The sequence below is a fragment of the Leptinotarsa decemlineata genome, unplaced genomic scaffold (assembly GCF_025532065.1).
Source record: "Leptinotarsa decemlineata unplaced genomic scaffold, Ldec_3_MD MMD2_tig00000010_RagTag_RagTag, whole genome shotgun sequence".
NCBI classification, from domain to species: Eukaryota; Metazoa; Arthropoda; class Insecta; order Coleoptera; family Chrysomelidae; genus Leptinotarsa; species Leptinotarsa decemlineata.
The window spans coordinates 2679615-2702929 of record NW_027412538.1 but is presented as its reverse complement, the minus strand read 5'-3'; the positions used below and the strand labels follow the sequence as shown (position 1 = coordinate 2702929).

At 36.1% G+C, this 23315-nt stretch overlaps 1 protein-coding gene across 2 annotated transcripts in view; it reads left to right on the top strand.

Annotated features, from left to right (window-relative positions):
* The window catches only part of LOC111511679 (uncharacterized), a 295428-nt gene that overhangs the window by 49255 nt on the left and 222858 nt on the right, over nt 1-23315 (top strand). For both annotated transcript variants that reach the window (XM_074171265.1, XM_074171266.1), the window contains exons 4-5: nt 11245-11650; nt 16303-16571. In XM_074171265.1, the coding sequence (XP_074027366.1) occupies nt 11245-11650; nt 16303-16571 (675 nt within the window). The remainder of the gene's footprint in view (nt 1-11244; nt 11651-16302; nt 16572-23315) is intronic.

The following is a 23315-nucleotide window of genomic DNA, read 5'->3' as shown; positions in this document are numbered from 1 at the left end:
ACACATATGAGAACACATTATTTTTATTCTTGGAAGCCCTGGGTTGTTCTACTCCTTCCTTCTCCTTGTCCATCACATACGTATAGGGATTTTTTGACACTCTTTTCTGCTCAAGCTGAATAGTCTCCCTTGGATTTGAGGTAGTTTTAGAGAAACTCAAATCTCTTTTGTTCGTTGGTCAGTAGGAGTCATTTGTTGCTGGACTTGCCTTGTCTTTTTAGCAGTTTTTAGGATTGGATTTTCTTCTCCTCGATGGGTGGTATCATTTACCTCTTTTTCTTTATTTTCCTACTTGAACATGTGCTGCTGATCTACCAATCTATCTTCTGCATTATGTGTTTTCCGCACTTGAAATACTCTCTGATCGCAGTTCTACTAGAAGTACTAGAAAATAATAATAATAATAATAATAATAATCTTTATTTTCTTTTTGACAAACAGAAGTTTGTATAGAATTAGTCAAATCTTAGATCTAAATTTACAGTTCCACAATAAAAAAGAATTAAAGTCACCTATTTGTTTTTAAGTAATCGTCCACTGAATAAAAACAATGAGATAATAAAAAGTCCTTCAATAATTTCTTAAAACCATTTATAGTTGAGCACATTTTTATGTTCGCTGGGAGTTTATTGAAAAATCTTTGTCCCAATACGAGAGGAGACTTAAACTGAATATTATTCTTAGAAAATAGTACATGAAGATCATTTCGATTTCTAGTATTGAAACCATGAACCTGATTATTTGTTCTGAAGGCATTCAAATTACAATAAACATAAGAACATACTTCAAAAATATACAAACATGGTAGCGATAAAATATTGAATTTTTTAAAATAGTATGCGCAACTAGTTCTAGGGGATACACCAGCAATACATCGAATCAACCGTTTTTGAGAAACGAATACATTATTAAAATGTGTGAAAGATCCCCAAAAGCTTAATCCATATCTAAGGCGCGATTCGGCATGTGCGTGATACAATATAATTAATTGTTTTTCCGTCAAAACTGATCTCAGATTCCGTAGCAAATAGTTTACCGAATTCATTTTTGAAATAACCATGTGGCAGTGCTTTTTCCAATCTAGGTTTTCATCTATGAGCAGTCCAAGAAATTTTACATATGGGACAGTATCTATCTGATTATTATTGATATTTAAATTAATTTGGTCAGTTTGCTTATTTCCATTACGGAAACGTACACAATTTGTTTTATCTGCATTTAGGAAGAGATAGTTCACAGAGAACCATACATGTAAATTATGGAGGGCATTATTACATTGTTGCTCGAGTAACACGTTCGATGTTTCCGGGACCAGAACGGATGTATCGTCCGCATATATCGTGAAATGAACAGAGGAATCTGCTAAGATTAGGTCATTCGAGTAAATTAAGAATAATATGGGTCCCAAAACTGATCCCTGCGGAACACCAATATTTATAAAAAGGCGATCAGAATTTGTGGTACTTATATAATTTCCACTGACATCCATTATACTGACGTATTGTTGCCTGGCACTCAAATAGGATTCCATCCATTTCAGAGCCGGACCCTCAATGCCTACATTGGCTAATTTTTTCAAAAGTAATTTGTGATCGACACAGTCGAGTGCCCTGCTGAGATCACAAAATATCCCAACAGGGCATTGTCCCATGTCCATAAGCCGTGTTAAGTTCTCATAAAATGAGTGAATAGCTGTAGTGGTGGACTTTGATCCCTGAAATCCATGCTAATTAGTTACAATTATGTCATTCAGTTGTAAATGTGCATTAAGTCTTTCCACGTAACTATATTCAAAAATTTTTGAGAATATTGAAGGGATAGTTATGGGTCGATAATTTTCAACACATGTAGGGTTCCCTTTTTTAAAAACTGGACAAACTTTACCGATTTTCATATAATCCGGAAATTCGCCATTTGCAAAGGATAAATTAGCAAGATATGTCAAGGGTGATATTATTAGAGGAATTACTTTTTTCAACAAGTATGCAGGAATTTCATCAAAGACATATGATTTTTTGTTCTTCAACTTTCTTTGTAACAGTACTTGCAGTTCATTTTGTGTGAAAGGGCATAAACGTAACTTATTCTCAGTAGAAATTACATTCTCAAAATTCCTATCATTTGCGTCAATCGCATTTTCAAGTACTACTATGTCTCATGATTGGATGTAATCACTTTCATCAATTTATGCCCGTTGTCTTTAACGGAAAAAAGAAATCATAAAATTACCTCATCTATTCCTATTGAAGAATATGTAGGACAAAATTTGGTTTATTACTTCAGTATACCAATACACTCAAATATATCGCTTAACTTTAATTACTCATTGCCGCAAAGATTTTGAATTTGAATAGCTGGAAACCAGAAATGATTTCAATCATTGAACTTTATGAAAAACTCAGTCCGTATTTCCATTTGAATATCCCATAACCATGAATTAGTTCACCTGTCCTTGTTATGAGCCTTTGAAAATAGCAATAAACGGGAACAAATTTTCCATCAGTTCGGACTTCCATTGTCTAATATAATATAAATTGATTTGAAATCTCTGAAAAAAATGAAAAGATTAACCGAAAATAACAATTTTAATGAACAAAAAACTAAAATTACAAAGAAATAACATGCAAGCAACAACAAAAAAAAGAAATATAAATAAAAGGTGAAAATTGAAAAATTAAAGAATATCATTAACAAAAATGAAAAATAAAATTAAAAGATTCCAAACCAAGTCACGTCACGACGTTTCGATTGTTAGTATCCACAATCGTCTTCGGGTGATAACTTATTCCTCCGAGATCTGACTATTTATAGGTCAATCGAGTGCTTTCACCTATCCCCTCTTCCCTCTTTCAGCTTCATTGGTTTTGGCGATTTCCCCTAGTAGTTCAACATATAAGTTGAACTACTAGGGGAAATCGAAGTCAACGAGCAGAATCGACTGATCAGTTTCGACGTGGAAAGCCTCTTCACCAACGTTCCTGTCGAAGAAGCACTTCAAATCATGCAGAAGAAGCTATCCGAAGATGGGGACCTGAAACATAGAACAAACTTACCGATACAAGTAATCATGGAATAACGAGGATGCTGTGTACGAAACTGCTACTTTCAACTGAAGGTCGAATTCTTTACGCAAGATGAGGGACTGCCAATGGGATCGCCATTTTCACCGGTTATAGCATATATATATATGTATGGAGTGGTTTGAAACTCTGGCCATTGAAGAAGCCCACAAGAAGCCCCGAGTATGGTTGAGATACGTAGATGGCACATTCATAATATGGAACCATGAGTATGCAGAACTAGACACTTTCCTGAAGCACATCAACAACGTAAGTCCTTCCATCACTTTCACAATGGAGAAGGAAGTCCACAACGAATTGCCTTTCTTAGACGTATTGGTGAAGACGACCGACCCTAAATGGGAAACATCTGTATATCAAAAACTCACTCTGAACCATAAATCCAACCACCATCAATCGACTGAGAGAGGAATCATCAAAACTCTACTAGACCGTGCTTTCGGGCTCTGTAATACAAAGGAAGGTCTCGAAAAGGAACTAGGCATCATCAAAAATGACCTTCAACGGAATTGTTACTCCAGAGTGCTGGTAGAACATGCTTCAGCTAGAAGACAGCAAGAGCTCCACAAGGGAGAGAAGCCGCCACAACCAGTTCTTGTACTTCCCTACATCAAAGGATTATCGGAAAGGATAAGAAGTATTGGGTCCAAGTATAACATCAGGACCTGCTTCAGATCTGGGAACACTATCCGTAGCAGCCTCACAAAAACCTGGCCACCAAACGCGGACTGCGATTCCAAGAATTCCATTTACCCTGCGAGTGCGGAGAATCATACATTGGTGAAACTAAGAGGCCATTGAAAGTTCGCATTGCTGAGCACAAGAAACACACACAGCGAGGAGAAACCAGTAAATCCGGAATAGCAGAGCATGTCTGGACTCATCAACATAACATCAAGTGGGCTCAAGCTGAAATCATCCACAAAGAGAAACACTGGTTTAGGAAAAAAATCAAGGAAGCCGCGTATATGTTGTCCAACAACGCATTTAGTCAAGCTAGCGTAGAGATACGTAACATATGGAAACCTCTAATCAAGCAAAAAACGACCAACTCCCGCCAAACGGTCATCTCCCGCTAGAACCAATGAAGCGGAGTGAGGGAATAGGGGATGGGTGAAAGCACTCGATTGACCTATAAATAGTCAGATCTCGGAGGAATAAGTCCAGTTATCACCCGAAGACGATTGTGAATACTAACAATCGAAACTTCGTGACGTAACTTGGTTTGGAATCTTTTTATTTTTAATTTCTGTTGATAATATTTTAAAATTTTTTAATTTTTCAATTTTCAGCTTTTATTAATATTTTTTTTTTTGGTTGTTGCTTGTATGTTATTTCTTTGTAATTTCAGTTTATTGTTTAATGAAAGTCTTATTTTCGGTTAATTTTTTCCAGGGATTTCGAATCAGATTATATTGTATTAGACAATGAACTGATGAAATACTCCACGAAACATTGTCAACCACCTTCAAACAAATGGGAACAAACTTTATGATCTATCGGTGGTTTATAACAGTTTTTGTACTTTCAAGTTGTCCTTCTTTCTTGTCTTCGTTATGGCAACCACCATTTATACAGGGTAATACACATACATACATACATCTCTGAATTGCGTACGTAGAGTAGGTGAAACTTTTTCTAACCAATTTGTTGAACTATAGTTCACTTTATTCATTATGTTATGTAGCGTTACTTCGTATGATATATGTTTCCGATGTTTGGAGTACAAATTCAATGGGAAAAACTCATCGTATTCATATTAGAGGTAGTTGTTTCTGATGATTTTCTTTCAAAACAGTAATCTCAAAAAATCTCTCGTTTATTAAACGAATAGAATATATCTGCTCATACTAAGTACATAATTTATTTTTCTGAGTTAACGATTTGCTGTGATTTGAATACAATAATCAAATCAGAGCTGAAATCAGAGTTGACATCTGAGTTGAAAATCTATTGTCTAGCTTCATGAAATATTCGAAAATACTCATTTTTGTGGAGTGAATGAACAAGAATCCCATAAAAATGTAGGGATCTTCGTAGCTGAGAAAATATCGAATACTCTTTTGTTCTTGTGATTCCAAAGTTAATAATATGTAGAATATCTGACAAACAAGATATTACTTTTCCATTCGCAATGTAGTTTCAGATGAGATGAATGTGATATTTTGCAAAAGTAAATGGTATATGTCAAGTTCAAACCTACAAAATTGACTCAAATTGTTGCAATTTGAAATGACAAGGTAAAATATTCAGTTCAGTGTGTTCAATTATCTTCCACTTGAGTTCTCTCATGGATAGTGACACCCTTGAATAATGGAAAAAAAAAGAATATCCATCACTTCATACGTTCCGACTGTCTGGGATGAAAACAATATTCTGTAAAACTGATTCAGAGAAATTGGAATACGAAAAGTTGTACTCGTGAAGATATGAGTGAAAATTTATAAACATACTCAGTGTTCTATATTTTGGATGTAACTCAACCATACATATTTTTCGCCAAAAGATGATTTATATCTGATTTTGCATTATTAAATAGTATATTAGTCCTTTCCTGATATACAGTGTGTCCCAGCTAAAACTTGTTACCCCCCTAATCGGCGAACTCGTGAAAAAAATTGAAAATCGTTCGGACTCATCAATTTGTATTTCAAGGGGGAACACTGTCACCAAAAACATCATCATTGTGTTGTCAAACCTCTCATCCCCAGCAAACCCTACTTCAGAATTTTCAATGGGACGACTGTACTTGTGATTAGTACATCATTTTGAAGGAATTCAACCCCAAATACATCGGTGTACTGAAATTGAGGATCGATTAAGTGTTGTTGAAGTTTTAATGAAAACTGAGTTTTATCAAGATATTTGATGATAAATCAGGAGATCTAGCCGGCCATTCTATTGATCCTCGCCTTCCAATCCATCTCCCTGTGAAATTGTCATTCAAAAATTGACGTAAATACGCAACAAAATGTGGACGAGCTCCATTTCCTTGAAAGGTGAGCTGACTTTCAAGTAACTGAGTGATTCTGGGGTTCACAGTTGTAACAAGAAGTTCAAGATACGTTTGTCGTTGAGGTTACCATCAGTGAATATGGACCTACAATATGGTCTCCCAGAATACCAGCCCAAACATTCAATTTCTGGGGAGTTTGTGAATGAGTTTCCCTGTACCAATGAGGATTTACATCACTCCAGTATCTGCAGTTGTGTCTGTTCACATGTCCATTTAAATAAAAAGAAGATTCGTCAGAGAAGAATACATTGTAGAGTTGATCATTGTCACCAATGAATAATTAACTCATGATTTCACAAAACTCTATGAGTCTGTCAGGATCATCTTCATTTAATTCTTGTACATTCTGCATTTTATCAGGATGGAATTTTGCTTCTTTTGTATTCATTTATTAAGTAGGCAAGCCTAATATACAAAAAAAGAAAAATTACAAATTCATAAATATCTCACGACATTAACTACGTAAATATAGTAACATTTTAAAGTACCTTTCAAGGAAAACCAAATATACATACATATGTATAGATTATTAGGTTAGTTCACATTAAAAAAATAAAAAAAATTACAAATATCATAATAAGCTGTCACTAATATACTTCTTAAATGATGACTTAAATTGGTTTATTGAATTAGATTCTTTTACAAATTGTGGTAGTTTATTAAATTCGTTTAAGCCTTTATGAAATATACTATTCATTCCAAATTTAGTGTTAGTTTTATTAATGTAAAAATTGTTATTTCTTCTCGTATTGTAATTATGAACTTCATTATTTCTCAATAAGAATTTTTGAAAGTAATTGGGTAGCAATCCTTTATGCAGCTTAAATATAAAGATCATAGTCATATATAATATACGTTCTTCAACTGAAAACCAGTTTAGACACTGTAACATCGATTTAATTGCTGAGTAATGGCTACATCCCAATATTAATCGCATGCCCCGATTTTGAAGCTTTTGCAATTGCGCTATTTTATTTTTACCAAGTAGAAAAAGTAATGTTGTACAATAATCAAAATGAGGTTGTATTAGGCTTTTAAAAATAGTCAACCTAGCATACATAGACACTTTTTTACATATACGAGAGAGAAAAAAAATGTTTAGATATTTTTTTACAAATAAAATCAGCATGACTATTTAGTTTTGAATTTTTATCAATTATAAAACCCAAATATTTTATTTCAGTCACAATTTCAATGCTAACATTATTAATTTTTATAACAGCATTTGCCCAAACAATTTGATCATACTTATAAGATGATGTAAAAATCATACTTTTTGTTTTATTGACATTCAGTTTCAGTTTATTAATAAATTAATATGTTTCAATGCTATTTAAAGACCTATTCATTTCAACAATTGCCTGATCCAAATTTTCATGTATACAATAAACCAATGTATCATCTGCAAAAAGATTTATACAGTGTGATCCAGATATGTGATTAATATCATTTAGGTAAATAATAAAAAGCAATGGACCTAACACACTACCCTGGGGCATGCCACTCTCAATTATAAGTTCATCTGACAATTCTTTTTCAAATTTAGTTTTTTGTCTTCTGTTGAATAAGTAACTTTGAATCCAATCGAAAACAATCCCTGATATCCCATGATATTTTAATTTTTCAAGTAGAATATTTCGGTCAATTGTTTCAAATGCCCTTTTAAGGTCGAGAAATGTCGCAACAATGTACTGATTTCTATCAATTGTATTTTTCCATTCAGTTATTAAAAATTGTAGAGCCGTTTCACATGAGTGTCTAGCTCTAAAACCTGATTGGTTGCCTACAAACAATTTATTGGTATTAAAGTACTGAATTAATTGGTTATATACAGACATTTCTAACACTTTTTCAAGAGTTGGTAGTATATTTAATGGTCTGAAATGTTCAGCTTTAATTGAGTTAATTTTCGGAATTTTCAGAATTCGATGTATGCTGCTTTTAGAAACTCCAGAAATAGTTTCAATTTGTCTTAAAGATTGAATGCTGTCCATCATTGCATGTCGCACAACTGCAACAGTGATCCTTTCGTTTCTTATTGGCTTCTCTCGTTCTTATTTTTTATTCAGCACTGATTCGGACTCCATGAATTTATTCATCAATTGAATCACGTACTGATATGATCTGGTTTTTTTTGGATGAATTTCATTTAAAATTCGAGCAGTAGCTCTAGCACAACTTCCATTTTCAAAATACGCAGCTACAATAGATATTCCCTCTTTCATAGTATAAACTATTTTCGAAAGTTTTCAAATTGATAAGTGAAGTGAATCAAATACATCAATATACCAAGGCTTGAACACAGATTCGCGTATACCAAAACACATGGCGACATTTTTTTTTCTATGAAAACGTCTGCCTCACCTTCTAAACGGTTATTTCTGAAAGCATATTATTTTTCAATGCAGTGGCGTACCCACAGTGAAACTTTCTTACGATGATAACATTTTAGGTGATGAAAAATTAACATGTCTTGATAAAACTTAGTTTTCATTAAAACTTCAACAACACTTGATCGAGTTATATAATCAGAAATAATTGTTGAGTAACAAAATAAGTTAGCTCCCTAACTATATTATTAAAGGGGAACTGTTAGAAGGTAGGTTGCACAAAAGGTACGAAATTCTTGTCTACGTTTAATTTATAATCTCCAAAGAAGAGATAGGATTTCACACAAGCTTAAGGAGATGGGCTGGTTAAATATGTCTAATGGTCGTTTACTACATTCACGTTGTTTTTTTATAAAATCCTTAAAACTGATACACCTTTTTTTTTAATTAGCTTTATTTATTGTCTCATCAACTATTACAGTTATTAAAGACATTCATATTGTTAGTGAATACATTGATACTGTGTAACGGTACTAAATTTTGTTTAAGAGATTAGTTTGTTTTAAAAAGTTTATCACATTTTCGACTGTATTCTCCTAAGATTTGCGCGATATTCTCTGAGATGTTATTCTCCTCTCTTTGTTGGTAATACAATGGACATTCTTGGAGAATGTGTTTAACAGTGATTTTTGTCTTCAAATATCACAGTGTGGTTCTTCAGTTTTGTCTATGATATGACCATGGGTAAGCCTTGTGTGTCCTATACGAAGTCTTGTGAGGATGACATGATGTTTCCTAGGCATTGGTATGTATTTCCATTGTTTTACTGACGACTTTATTTCCTTCAGCTTTGACCCATTGGTGTTCCATTTTTGTTGCCAACTATTTATCAGAATGTTCCCCACAATTTTTTTGAAATAGGACAATTATGTTCGTACATGGGGGTGCTTCACTCTTTGTTGAATTTCTTGCAAGTAGGTCACTTTTTTCATTTCCCTTAATGCCGATATGTGATGGAACCCATAGAAAGATAATGTTCTGTTCACCCATTTGGAGTTGTTGGAGTTCTATTTTTATCATTCGAAGGATTGCATTATGAGGATAGATTTGGGAAAGGCTCATTATGGAGCTAAGAGAGTCAGTAAGGATAAGGGAGTTTGGTAATTTTTCACTTTTTGCAAATTCCAAGGCTTTCCATACAGCGTAGAGCTCTGCATTGAAAACACTGAATGTCGAGGGGAGTTTGTAGGTGGCGTTGTATTGGTTTGTTGAAAATGCTGCAGCTGTTCCTTCAGGAGTTTTGGATCCATCAGTATATACACGCGAATATGATGGCATTGTGTCGAGGATCTGGTATAGGTGTTGCTTTATTATTGTAGGGTTAGTATCGAATTTGTTGTATTGCTGCAAGGATGTATTTATTTTCGGGATATTTATTGTCCATGGTAGAGGCGACAGAATGTGATGGGGATAGCATGCTGGTATGCTGATGTTATATTCAGCTTGATATTTGTTTATCCTTTCATAGAAGGCTGGATCAAGGTTTCTCATTCTCCTATAAGTGGATGTGAAGCGATCTGAGAAGCAGTAGCTGTGGACTGGATTATTTTTATTTGAAGATATCTCTGTAGCGTAAGATAGGCTCAAGAACTTTCTTCTGGTATGTAGTGATGGTTCTCCAGATAAACACAGTAGGCTTGGGCTTGGGCTGGTACAGAAGGCTCCAGTAGCTAGGCGGATGGCTGTGTTCTGTATACTGTCTAGTGATTTCAGAACTGACTTTTTTTTTGAAAGTATTTAATCTCCTTCCCGAAGCATTGCAAAACGAAACGTCAGCATTCAGGTTCAAAAAAAAATTAAAACTATTTATAAAACAATCACCCCGTCATTATATAGGTCAATAATTGAAAATTGAAAGTAATTTTAGATATTCATATTGTGTAAATATATTTAGTGGTAGTCTGCGTTGATAATAATACTTACTTTGCTCTCACAATAATTGAATACTTGATTTTATTGCTAGTAATTTTAGTATAGTATTCTCGAATAAATTGGTTGTATATACTCATGGTATATACGCCCACAAATAAGCAGCAACTACTGCTTTCATGGTATATTCTTTTTTATTCACAATAATGCTGTATTTGTTAAATTATACTCTGTAATTTTCTTGGTGTGAATAAATATTATTATTATTATTATATCAAATGACTTATTCATGGTGGTTCGCTTCAACTGGATTGAACTGGTTGAAACTATAGAAACTCATGTGAAATGAATTGAAAATGTTTGTTCCTGAGAATAATATGTTTTCTTGTGAAGTACATAATACTTTAAAATATTGAATTGTTCAATAACACCTTTGACACTATACTTCGTTTCTCTTCAGATGCACATACAAATTGAATATGTGTCAAGGGAAATCGAGCCTTTCAATTGGTATTGATATTTTCACCTTGGAACAGAATGCAGTGAAAATGCATGAAGCCATTTTTCACCCGAGCGTGAAAGCAAATGGAAAATCACCTTGGGGACTGAGTTATGACACTCTAGCAATACATGGAATATGATTTCATATAGATATCAATTTTCACTTCTCAGAATTGATAATATAACTGTATTTACGTCATGTGGTTACGATAAAAAATAATATAACAGACAACACTTGAACTTTTAGAATACATATTGAGAAGTTGAGTTAATAATTTGTATATTTTGTATTTTTGAGCATCACTTGATGTATTCTCACGATGAATCAATAACTCAGATTATTTCAGATATAGCGAACAGTTCAAGAATCCGAAATTTTCACTTTCAGGTTCTAGTGACTGTGATCCGTTCAATTTCAACCTTGCTTCTCCACCGAAAAAATCTAGTAGAGTGACTAGTCGCCAGCTCTATCAGTCCTCTAAGAGCGACTCTATCAACTCCACCAAGTCTAGCTTGGAGTACTCTTCCACGACAAAGCACCCTACCGGAGCTTATCAGGACATAGAATATAAGATCTGCCACTCGTTAGACTCGGACTCCCAAACAACTTCCAGTTACAGACCGTCATCGGCGAGCATAAGTTCAAGACATTCCTCATTCAAGGAAAAGAGGAAGCCCAGGTGCAACATCAGGACAAATCCTGGATATGATGATATATACGGCTCGACTAGATCAATTAATGAATCTAGTAGATCAATTATTGAATCCGATGGAACAGAGAGACCTTTACAACGGTAAATACTCATTTTAAGAAAACAATTTTTACTGATTCTCTATAATTTGTTTGGAAAATTTTTTTCATTCTATTTGTTTTTATCATGAATTTCAGTAGGTGAGAATTTGTTTGTACTGATTTAGTACATATATAACTAATTTTGAAAATCATGAGTTGAAACATCTATTGTGAGTCTCCGAAAGCACGAACAAGGATGTAATGAATAATTCTCAATCTACATTTTTGAAAGCAGAGATTTGATTTTTGGTACAGGCCTAGAATCAAAACTGTTTGGATCTTCCTCTTGAAGATGATCACTTGGTGATCGAAACACGTGTCGAGGTGTTAAAATAACGGTTTGGTGGTGGGAAAAACTCCACTAATATTCATGTATTCCAGAACTTGATATAATGGCCAAAAATAATTTTAAAAAAATTGAAAAATGTATCAGAGTTGATGGCAGACCAGTTGAGAGAGACACTATTTGAAACTGACTTCCAATATTAGTGTATTAGTCGTTATATTGAAAGGGTTATATTTTTAGGAGTGACTAATTTTTTGGTAAAAAAAGTTGTTGGGTTTGTACAACTCCGTCTTGATCCAAAAAATTGTGGAAATCTTCCAAAGGAATGAAGGAAGAAATCAGTTTTCAAAGAAGAAACTTTATACGTAGATGTTTGGATCATGAAAAGAAGAAACTTTCAGACTCAAACTGGAAGAAAAAGCCCTCCTGAAACAGCTACTTTTATATAAACATTGAATTACATGAAACAAAAATTCTTTCTAAACAAATACTTTTATATAAACACTGAAATATACAAAAACACTTTGCTTTACTCAGTTTGTATTCCAAACATTTGTTATGGATTTGAATCAGATATTATTCACAGGATTTCTACACAATATACTGAATAAAAGGTAAAAATTTCACTTAGATGGAACACTGATTGAATTGTGTGGTTTTTTCTTGTGATATTATCCAGATTGCTTATGTAAGGTCCAAAGTGAGCGGGTCTGTTCGACCCTCCACCACATCCCGCAAAGGTTTATTGTGGCTCACACCTATTCACACTCAACCAAATAAACCCAGCTTCTTAACGAAGCCGATTAGTTTGTATGGTGAGTGGTCTTTCAGGTCAGATGGTAAGAGTATGGCTCTGCCGAACTCTAAAAACCTGATTCGGTCCCCAGCGGGGCAGGCCCACAGTATATGCTCTGCTGTTTCATCGATGATGAGGTAGTCGGATAGTCAAGGTGAAAGATTCCCACCTTGATACCCGCGAAAACCTTTCCATATGAGGGTTTTTGCACGTCAGCTTCACCTGATGATGCGTTAGATTTACCGGTACAGGACTTTTTCGCATCTGGTTTTGGTGAATTACCACTTGAGCGCAAACGTTTACTAATCTGCTCATGGGAGGGTTTGTTCCTTCACCTAAGATAGATTCTGCGTACGCCGCTCAAGAATTTGGTGCAAGGCGGTTTCATAAGGTACCCCGCTCTTGAGGAGGCGACTCAGTCGTTTCCTGGCTGCATCACCAAACCTTTTTTTTAGGTTCAGTTATTGGATCAGGAGTTGGAGATTTGAGAAGCTCTCGCTCCCGATCTAAATTTACAGAGAGGTTAGTTGGAGTTATAAGCTCGACATCCAATACCTCTGTAGACTCAGCGTCAGAAAGAATTTTTAAGTTTATTTTGTCCATAAAAGTCCCACGAGTAGCTAAGGAAAAAAGGTCAATCACGGCAGAGCCCCGCAATGCCGTGACAAGGCTATGCTACGACTAGAGAGCGTCCGGTATCTCGAAAGCCATCGTTGGGATGCCATTCAGTTAGGAAAAACAGAACCACAAGTGATTCTGCCATTCCCGTATAGAGCGGGGCTACGTGAATGCAGGCATCCGATGGCCGGCTTGCTCAACCCCCACATCCTAAGCCAATGCACTCGCCAAAAACAGCATGCACAGTGGTTCCGGCAGTGGAAGATGAACAGCCAACACGCCATCCTGATTGGTACTGAAGAACCCTAAAGCAAGTCTTACGGCAAACAAGTCTAGCAGTGAGGATGACAGTGTTACATGTAAGTGAAATTCAGTATATTGTGTAGCAATCCTGTGAATGATATCTGATTCAATTCCATAACGAATGTTTGGAATACAAACTGAGTAGAGAAAAGTTTTTTTTGTATAATTCAGTGTTCATAGGAAAGTACTTGTTTCGAAATGATTTTTCTTTCGTGTAATTCAATGAAATAAGCTGTTTCAGGAGAATTTTTTTCTTACAGTTTGTGTCTGAAAGTTACTTCTTTGCATGATTTACACATCTTTGTATAGAGTTACTTCTTTCAAACTTGATCGCTTCCTTCCTGTCTTAAAAGATTCCTGCATTTTTTTGTATCAAGATGGACTAGTAGAAAGCCAAAAACTTTCTTTCCAAAAAAAATATATCAGTGTTCATTCTATTTCCTGTTGAATTCTCTCCATTAATTGTCATTTGATTATTTCTACAAATTACGAATTTATTATTTTCGTGAGTCGTTATTTAGAACCATCAATTGAAAATTAGAGTTAAATGAAAATTATAAAAAAAAATCTAAATTCGAATTTTTCATTGAATTTTGGTATTTAGGGTCAAAATCGATTTATAAGCAGTTTTTTTCATCTCGGCATCTCTAACGCGAAACAAAATATCGAGAATTCGCCCTTTTCGCGGGAACGCACTAGGCTGGGTTAGAAGCTGTCACTCATGCTAAGCATTGCGATAAGTGCTGCCCATGAAGGTCTACGCCTGTACCAAAAATCAAATCTGTGCTTTCGAAATTGACTCAAAAATAAGGGGTGTCTTCATCTTGAGCGTATCACATTGAATAAGCAAACAAAATTCGAAAGTGAAAATAATATATTATTCAACTAACTGTTCTCCTAATCTGATATATTTATGACATCGAACGTGTATCATCAAAAAATCATCTTGCTCTGCAAATCAGGCCTGTACAACTTTGATTACCTCTCCGTTGAGGAAAGACATAATAGAAGCAGTTATGTTTGGTAAATTAGGGAAATGTTTGAGTAATTCGAAAACTGAATCACTCTCTATAATATCTTCCCGTCATTAATTCCGACTAGTGATTCTCAGTTATTGTTTCCATTCCATCGCTTACTACTATATTTTTGAATCGTAGAAATGTATCTAAGTTTCATCCACGGCTAAAGAAGTTTTCATATTTTTCAAACCGAGCACAAATCGAATGCAATAATCAATTATTTAAAGATCCATTCAGAAATTTGTCAGCAAAGGTCAAAAAAACCAATACATAGAAATGAACCGGCACCAAACTAGTCCACATGGACTGTAGACTTGGCGGTTCGTATTGGATAATTTTTACTGAGTTTTATGATTGGCCGAAAAGTCATAAAATTGAATGTGAAGCCATATTACGGTAGAAATCGAGGAATTGCGGCCTTGGTTATCGCCGTCGTGTTCAGTTCAAGAACTGATCGCGATTTGAGTGATAAAATACGATATTGGTGCAGTTATAATTACTTAAAAATTTTTGTTATATGTTTAGAATGTGGCGTCCTTGGACTAGTACTGATAGTAATAACGAGTGTGATAACAACGCAGATTTTTTCCAGTGTAGTGATTCCAATAGCGATGGTGAACAATGCACAAAAGAGATACCAGTGAATAAGATTCGGATGCATTTGAATATTGAAACACAGAGAGTATGTTTCAATCTATATTGGTTTCGAGGAAAACAAACTACAACAAGCATCATCAGATTTCACCGAAATTCCTTTCTCAATTGTACGTAAAAACCTCTTCAGAATTGGATAAATAAACTAGGATTTGGATTTGAAATAATAAACAAACGTCAAGCAGTTATGGAAAGCAGAAGGATACGTAACAAATACTTAGAAAAAATAACTGAATACAGACAAGAATAACGGCAAATTTTCTATTTGGAAAAAACTTGGTATGACACTCACGACACAGTTAGGAAAGGGTGGACTGATGGTTCTAGAATGTGTACGCCTAACTTGCCTGCAAACAAAGAATCGCGACTAATCATTGAGGACTGCAATGTTGACTATTGTAAGAACATGGACGCTAATATTTTCGAAGGATGGTTTGAAAACACATTGAACCCAAATTTGGATACGAATAGTGTAAAAGTTCTTGATAACGCTTCCTTTCATTCGCGACAGCTCATCAAATTACCTATGACTGGTGAATCATCAAGATGAATAAATCTCTGAAGAAGCCAGCCACTCGTGCTGGCGAAACGTTAGGATGCAGTTCCAAACTATGATGGTCTTCAAATCCGAATGAAGATAGTTACACTGAAAATCTCTGCCACGAAAACCTTAACCAATTTATCAGCCTCTCTAAGGGTTGATATTCGTGAATTGATTTTTGTGAATCTCATAAATGGTGATTTCGGGATGGAATAATCTTTTCCGGTTTCTAGAAAATTTTCCATCAGTTTCTAGTATAATCGTATATAATTTCCGAACAATCATTCAGTCCCATCTTCAGATTTGATTTTGGTTCAGTTATCTCAAATCAACCCTTGGGAACTTATTAAGCATAACTTTTCTAATTCATTTGTTGAATAATCTTCTACTCATCAAACTTTTGCATATTATTTAACGGTGATGAATTGTTCAATAGATGTCGCTGCAGAAAATCGACATCGGATCTCACCGACATGACTGATGACATCGCGAATACTATGACCACCTCGCTGAGCAGACCTAGTTCTCCTCGGCGGAAGGGTTCTGTTAAAGGTGGCCTAGCATATTTGGCATCGAGAAGGGGTTCGAGAGATTCGCTCGCTTCCAATATGTCCAACGTGTCAAATGAAGATATCGGTCCATTGAATTTTCAGAACACTCCACGTGGAAGACAGAGACGGACGTCAAACTTTTTGGAATTACCTGGTGAGTCAAAATTTCAGATTCTTCCAATTGGTTACTATTTTGATTGAAGATGAATTAGCAAAATGTGTCGTTAGAATGAAAAAACTTTGTTTTGTCTTAAATAACGTACAGAATGAATACTTGAAAATATAAAAAAATTGATGATAGTATAAAGCGGCACTTAAATTCTGCCCAAAAAAATTCACCTCTCATGGATTCTTAGAAAAATAATTCGACTAGAATTCAGAAGTATAATGTCACAAATGTAACAAATGTAGAAGAAATAATATAACGAGCTAAAAGTTCACTACAGTTAAATTTCTAATGAATACGACCTGAGTGTACTGAATTTAGTTTATTTTGTTGAATTTGTTGATCAAATTCCAAATAAACTAGTGTCGATTGAATCCTTTATCATACACTTTTCGTTCATTGAATTTTCATCTTATTTTGGATTGCATATACAGTGCATTTCTTTAATGCCCCCCTTTTTATTTTTTGAACAGGTCAACTCAAAAAATTGAAATGTGGGATATTGAAATAAATGCATGAATACTTCATTTTGAAGTGAAATTGACAGATGAAACTTTCGAAATGGCGACTGGGCGCCATCTGGAAAAAAAATTAAATGGAAAGGGGAGTCTTGTTACATATCATTTTGAAGCTCCTGACGAGTACTTAACAACCCTAGAATATGAAGTCGAAAGCTTTACCTACTACAAAATGACGGAATATTTAATATTTGCCTGAAGATAAACACATTAATTTCGAGATTTCTAGAAATATTTTTTTATCTGCCATATGGCAATTCCAACCACCCGATGAGGTTCGTTTAGTTATTTTTTGTTTATAAAAACAACAAAAAATGTCAGTACGACAATGAACATCATTGTTCAGTTAGAATATTCTCATTTAGTTTTCGGTTTCACTAGTAAAAAGGTACCACGTCAACAATCTCGTCCATGGGGAGAAAAAATCGAAGCGAGTTTTATTTACGGTGCGATGCGTAGCTTTCACGAGACCGAAAGGATTTTCAATGAACGTTTACCGAATCGTCTTATCTCTAGAAAGTATTTGAGGCAACTTGTATCCAAATACACAACTACCGATAGTGTACATAACAAAAAGCTTCCAGGTCATCCGTCCATTCCGGAAGAACAGTAGGTTCAAATAATTGGGGAGATGGTAGTTATTCCGTCGCGAATGTGTGTGAGGTGTCTCCTTCTACTGTGTCGAGACTTTTGAAGAGGAATAGGAATCATCCATACAAAATTAAAATGGTACAGCAATTAACTGAAGATGACCCTGATCGAAGAACAGAATTCTGCGAAATCATGACGAAAACCATTGCAAGGCATCGTACCTATCTCCACAATATTTAATTTTGTACAAATGTACATTATTTTCAAACAGCAATGTTCACAGAAAAAATTGCCGTTATTGGAGTGACTTCAACCCTCACGTTTTCCGAGAAACACATACCCAATATCCAGAAAAAAATTAACTATACGTGAAAGATTTCTTTCCTTTTACGAGGAATTGGGCAAATTTGGATATGCAGTTGGTTACCTCGTTCACAGGCAGATGGAGCGACGACAAACCTGTTGTTTGTTGTAGTCTTCAGCTTAGTTCGAGGAATGATACTCTGACGGAATTCGATTTTCAATTATCGGAAATCATCGACTTTATGTTGATGATATACACTACCTTGCACTGACGAGTGGCCAAACAGCCCGAAACCGGTCTGCAAGTGTGTTCCAATAATTGAAAATCTATTGCGGCAGTTGTATCGCCAACAGCATATGCAGGAATAACTTCAGTGAAGAATCCTGCACTGACACCTGTCGGATATAATCCAACGCCCTTCGTGGTATTAGCCAGGGGAGTAGTTGTTTTCTGATAGGTGTCAGTCCATTAACCTACTGTGTAGGGTGTTGAGGCTGGCCTGAACGAATTGTTCTTTTAGATGATTTGATTTATAGCCAGTCTTCAAGTATGCCCACTGACTATACGTGAAAGATTTCTTTCCTTTTACGAGGAATTGGGCAAATTTGGATATGCAGTTGGTTACCTCGTTCACAGGCAGATGGAGCGACGACAAACCTGTTGTTTGTTGTAGTCTTCAGCTTAGTTCGAGGAATGATACTCTGACGGAATTCGATTTTCAATTATCGGAAATCATCGACTTTATGTTGATGATATACACTACCTTGCACTGACGAGTGGCCAAACAGCCCGAAACCGGTCTGCAAGTGTGTTCCAATAATTGAAAATCTATTGCGGCAGTTGTATCGCCAACAGCATATGCAGGAATAACTTCAGTGAAGAATCCTGCACTGACACCTGTCGGATATAATCCAACGCCCTTCGTGGTATTAGCCAGGGGAGTAGTTGTTTTCTGATAGGTGTCAGTCCATTAACCTACTGTGTAGGGTGTTGAGGCTGGCCTGAACGAATTGTTCTTTTAGATGATTTGATTTATAGCCAGTCTTCAAGTATGCCCACTGACTATACGTGAAAGATTTCTTTCCTTTTACGAGGAATTGGGCAAATTTGGATATGCAGTTGGTTACCTCGTTCACAGGCAGATGGAGCGACGACAAACCTGTTGTTTGTTGTAGTCTTCAGCTTAGTTCGAGGAATGATACTCTGACGGAATTCGATTTTCAATTATCGGAAATCATCGACTTTATGTTGATGATATACACTACCTTGCACTGACGAGTGGCCAAACAGCCCGAAACCGGTCTGCAAGTGTGTTCCAATAATTATTGAAAATCTATTGCGGCAGTTGTATCGCCAACAGCATATGCAGGAATAACTTCAGTGAAGAATCCTGCACTGACACCTGTCGGATATAATCCAACGCCCTTCGTGGTATTAGCCAGGGGAGTAGTTGTTTTCTGATAGGTGTCAGTCCATTAACCTACTGTGTAGGGTGTTGAGGCTGGCCTGAACGAATTGTTCTTTTAGATGATTTGATTTATAGCCAGTCTTCAAGTATGCCCACTGACTATACGTCTTACTTAATTGAATTGAACGGTAAATTCGCATTAAGTACATCAAAAAGAAAGAGTGTGGAGGAGGTAAAAAATAGTCGTTTGTAAATACAGCACTGTAAGATGCTGATAAGAAAAATGGGAAAGATCAACTGCTGCAAATTTTTGAGGCTATCAAACTTTGGGGTCTATGTATGGAAAGCTATTGAACGGTGATAGATAATGAGTCGGTCAAATTGTGGCAAAGCCTATTTTCGTGTATTCTTGAATGATACTGAGAACACAAAAACACTTCTGGCTTCGGAGATATACGGGTTTGCTATATAAAATTATTTAAAATTTTGGGACTAGGCTAGGGTAGAAGATGATTGCTTTTATTGTAGTGAATCTGGTATCTGTAGCGTAGGGAGGGGGAATGTAGACTCACAGCACTTAGGCCACATGTGACCCATTGTACATCCTCCAGAGGAGTTGTCCTCCTAGGTCATCGTCCATCCTCTCCTTTCCGGGAAGGTGAACAGGTCACTAGGATACATCTCCTTTATATTGGCAGGTGTAGGCCAAGACTCGCCGAACACACACTCACTTTGGCAACCTTGAGGTGTCTCACGGTGGCCTCCGCGAAGGTTTTGGAAGGTGCAGCGATATAACTGTCGTTGCGCGGCTTCTTCAACCTTCTTGGGGTTCCCTCCGTGGAGGTGCACAAGTGAGGGAGCCTTCTGTAAGGACAGCCGGTTCCTTGCCTTTATTTAAGGCGGAACTCTTGGTGCCCGCCGCAGGAAGTGCCCCAGCTCTTAGAGGTGATCTGCTATGTCCAGCCTCATTCCAACCGATAGATTAAGGTGGACATTTCTGTTCATCCCCAGCCACTGCCTTAGATTCAGGTGAGCACTTCTGTCCAGCCTCGGGATTGGTTTTTGTTTATGTTGTTTGTTTTTGTGTTGTTACGTTCATGTGTGTTCCCACGAGTAGCAAGGGAAGAGTTGGTCACCTCTGGCAGAGCCCCGCATTACCAGAGGTAGGCTGAATACAATGAGGTTTCGCCCAGTTCCCCAAGGGGATCGTTCGCGACCGCATATCACCCTGCGGCCATTCAGCTGTCGGCACGATTCCTTACACCTTAGCTTTTGGGGGGTTTTAGTTCCCCTCACCCTACTTATTTCTGCCATTGACCAGGAGTCCTGCGACTCTCTCCGTAAGACTACATTGGCTTCCCGGACAGGACCCCCAGTCCCCTGGCCGTGTCCATATCCGCCACCTGGGGACGTGACCGAAAGGTATCCCAACCCACGTGTCATTCTAGAGATTATTAGGCCCGTAATGAAAAAATGATAATGTAATTGATGATTATCAAATTTTTTCAACTTCTGTCAGCATTGAAAAATCTCTGAGTCAATTATATCAAATGAATATTACAGATCTAAACATTTCTACAAAAAGTACAGGTTAGTATTTTATAGTTCAAAGTTGAGGGTGCTTCAAGTCTGAAGACACCCAGTTCTACTACAATAGAAGTTCTAGTGCTAGAGTGTGAACACATTATCAATGTCAAGAAGTAGAATTCTAAAATTTTCGATTTTTCCCATATATCTGGAAACAAAATTGTAGGAGTCGATTTCTACGTATAATTCAATAGTGTCCCAAAATAAGCAACTTTGCCACAATCCAATAGGTGCACTCTTACCGTATACAAGATTTTCATGCTCGGACCATTCTTCAAGGTTTGTTGAAAAAATAATGAAAATATGAAAAGAGAAATGAAAATTTCTATGGTTTTTACCACTTTCAATTGTAAATAACGATACTGCAGTTTCGTCCTATATGGACATTCTCAAACTAATACAATAAACTGTTTTATTGTATTAGGAATCACACGTTAAAAGGTAAGACCTCGTTAGTCCTTAGCTCGCACAAGTTTCTCAACTTCTGAGAGTTGTCGTTCGTATGGGGTCGGCAGCTGATTAACGGAAAAACAGATTTTAAACAGATTTAAACAGATTATGATCTCCTACCACGTAGTAACGGCTACATACATCAATTTATTTAATGAAAATATATGTGAACAACTGTCTGTTCTTCAATGGGAAATCAATAAATGCAAACGTCTCATCCTGAGATGTGTGCATCAATGCCGAAAGGATGTACGGCCCTTAGTCCAGTAAAGGTCTGAACCTTCGAGATACTGGGTGCCCTCTCGTCATTGAAAGGATGGTTACTTTAATGCGAGGCTCCGTCGTTACAAGTCTTTTTCTTCTAGCTCTTCGTTGAACACTCCATGGGCAATGAATCTGACCCTAGGAGATATACGTTGACGGTATGAATTCTTATTTTTCTTCATTTTCTTCTAACTCTTGAACGAATCTAGGAGGCTAGGAAATTACTTATCGCGTTTCCAAGAACAATATATCTTATGAAACTGCCTTGCACCAAATTTTGGAACAGGAGCAGCAGCATAATTGGTCTTAGAAGTGGAAAAAAACTCTTCCTAAACAGGTCAGCAAATGCTCACGCTCAAATTTTGACTCACCACCAAAGTTAAGAGCGAAAGAGTCCTGCTTCACTAAATAGATAACATAGAGACTCCCTCATATGAAGCACTGTGAAACTCTAACTAGTTCATTTGGTATTTGACTAATGTGTAATATATGACCAGATTTAACGCCAGAACCATAGTGAAAAATGACTGCATGAAGATTATAATAGTGGTCTGCTAGATTGAAGTGTTCATCTATTTCAACCTACGTAAGAGTTTGGTGCTTCCGTCAGATGTTGTCATGTTTGAAGATCGTAAGTGTTAATATTAGATTGACTGATGCCTCAGCTATACTTGTTGTCTTATAATAGTCAGTTAGTTTGGCGCATATTTGGCAATACAATTGATCATCACCCGTTGATAGTTCTATTTTCAACAATAGGCTTTGCTGGTTATCAGTCATATTGGGAAACGCTAGTTGAAGTTCCAGAAAGTCTAAGTATTTCTACTGGAAGCATATTCAGTATATTGATCTAGGCAAGTTCTAAGTACTTTTGTAACTTCCGAACGTAATTTTTCAGACATTTCTAATCAAAAATAAATCAAGGCTCCACTGAAACAAGTAATGCAACATCTAGTGTTCGTAGATCATAGGGGGTTGAAGTATTAACTGTTTGATATACACGGATGACCTGAAATTATATTGTGAAATCAATGGCATCGAGAACTGTCTTCAACTCTCCCTCAATCTGAAACGTGTTGAGCAATGATGCTCTCACAATAATCTTACTTTAAACGCGAGTAAATGTGATGTAATGACGTACACACTAAAAATCGTCTATTTTCATATCAATATTTAATAAACGATATTCCACTTCGACGTCCTCTCACATTCACAGATCTAGGTGTTACCTACGACACAAAACTTTCCTTCGTACCACACAGTGAAGCCATTCTGTCTGCTGCAAATAGAATGTATGGATTTATTGCACGAATCTCCAGATATTTCTCAGATCCATCTACATTGTCAGATCAAAATTAGAATATGCATCCATAATCTGGAATCCATCTCATCAGTTGTATACAGAGAAAGTTGAATCAGTACAATGTCGTTTCCTAAAATTTCTCTCCTATAGATCAGACAATATCTATCCACCAATTGGATTTTCCCATGGATTTTATCCTTCTTATCTGTGACATGTGTGTCAAATGCAATTCTGAAAGTTGTTAACTCGACATTTTTTACTGTTCCATCTCTGAGATTAGGTCTTTTTACTTCAGCTAATTATATAT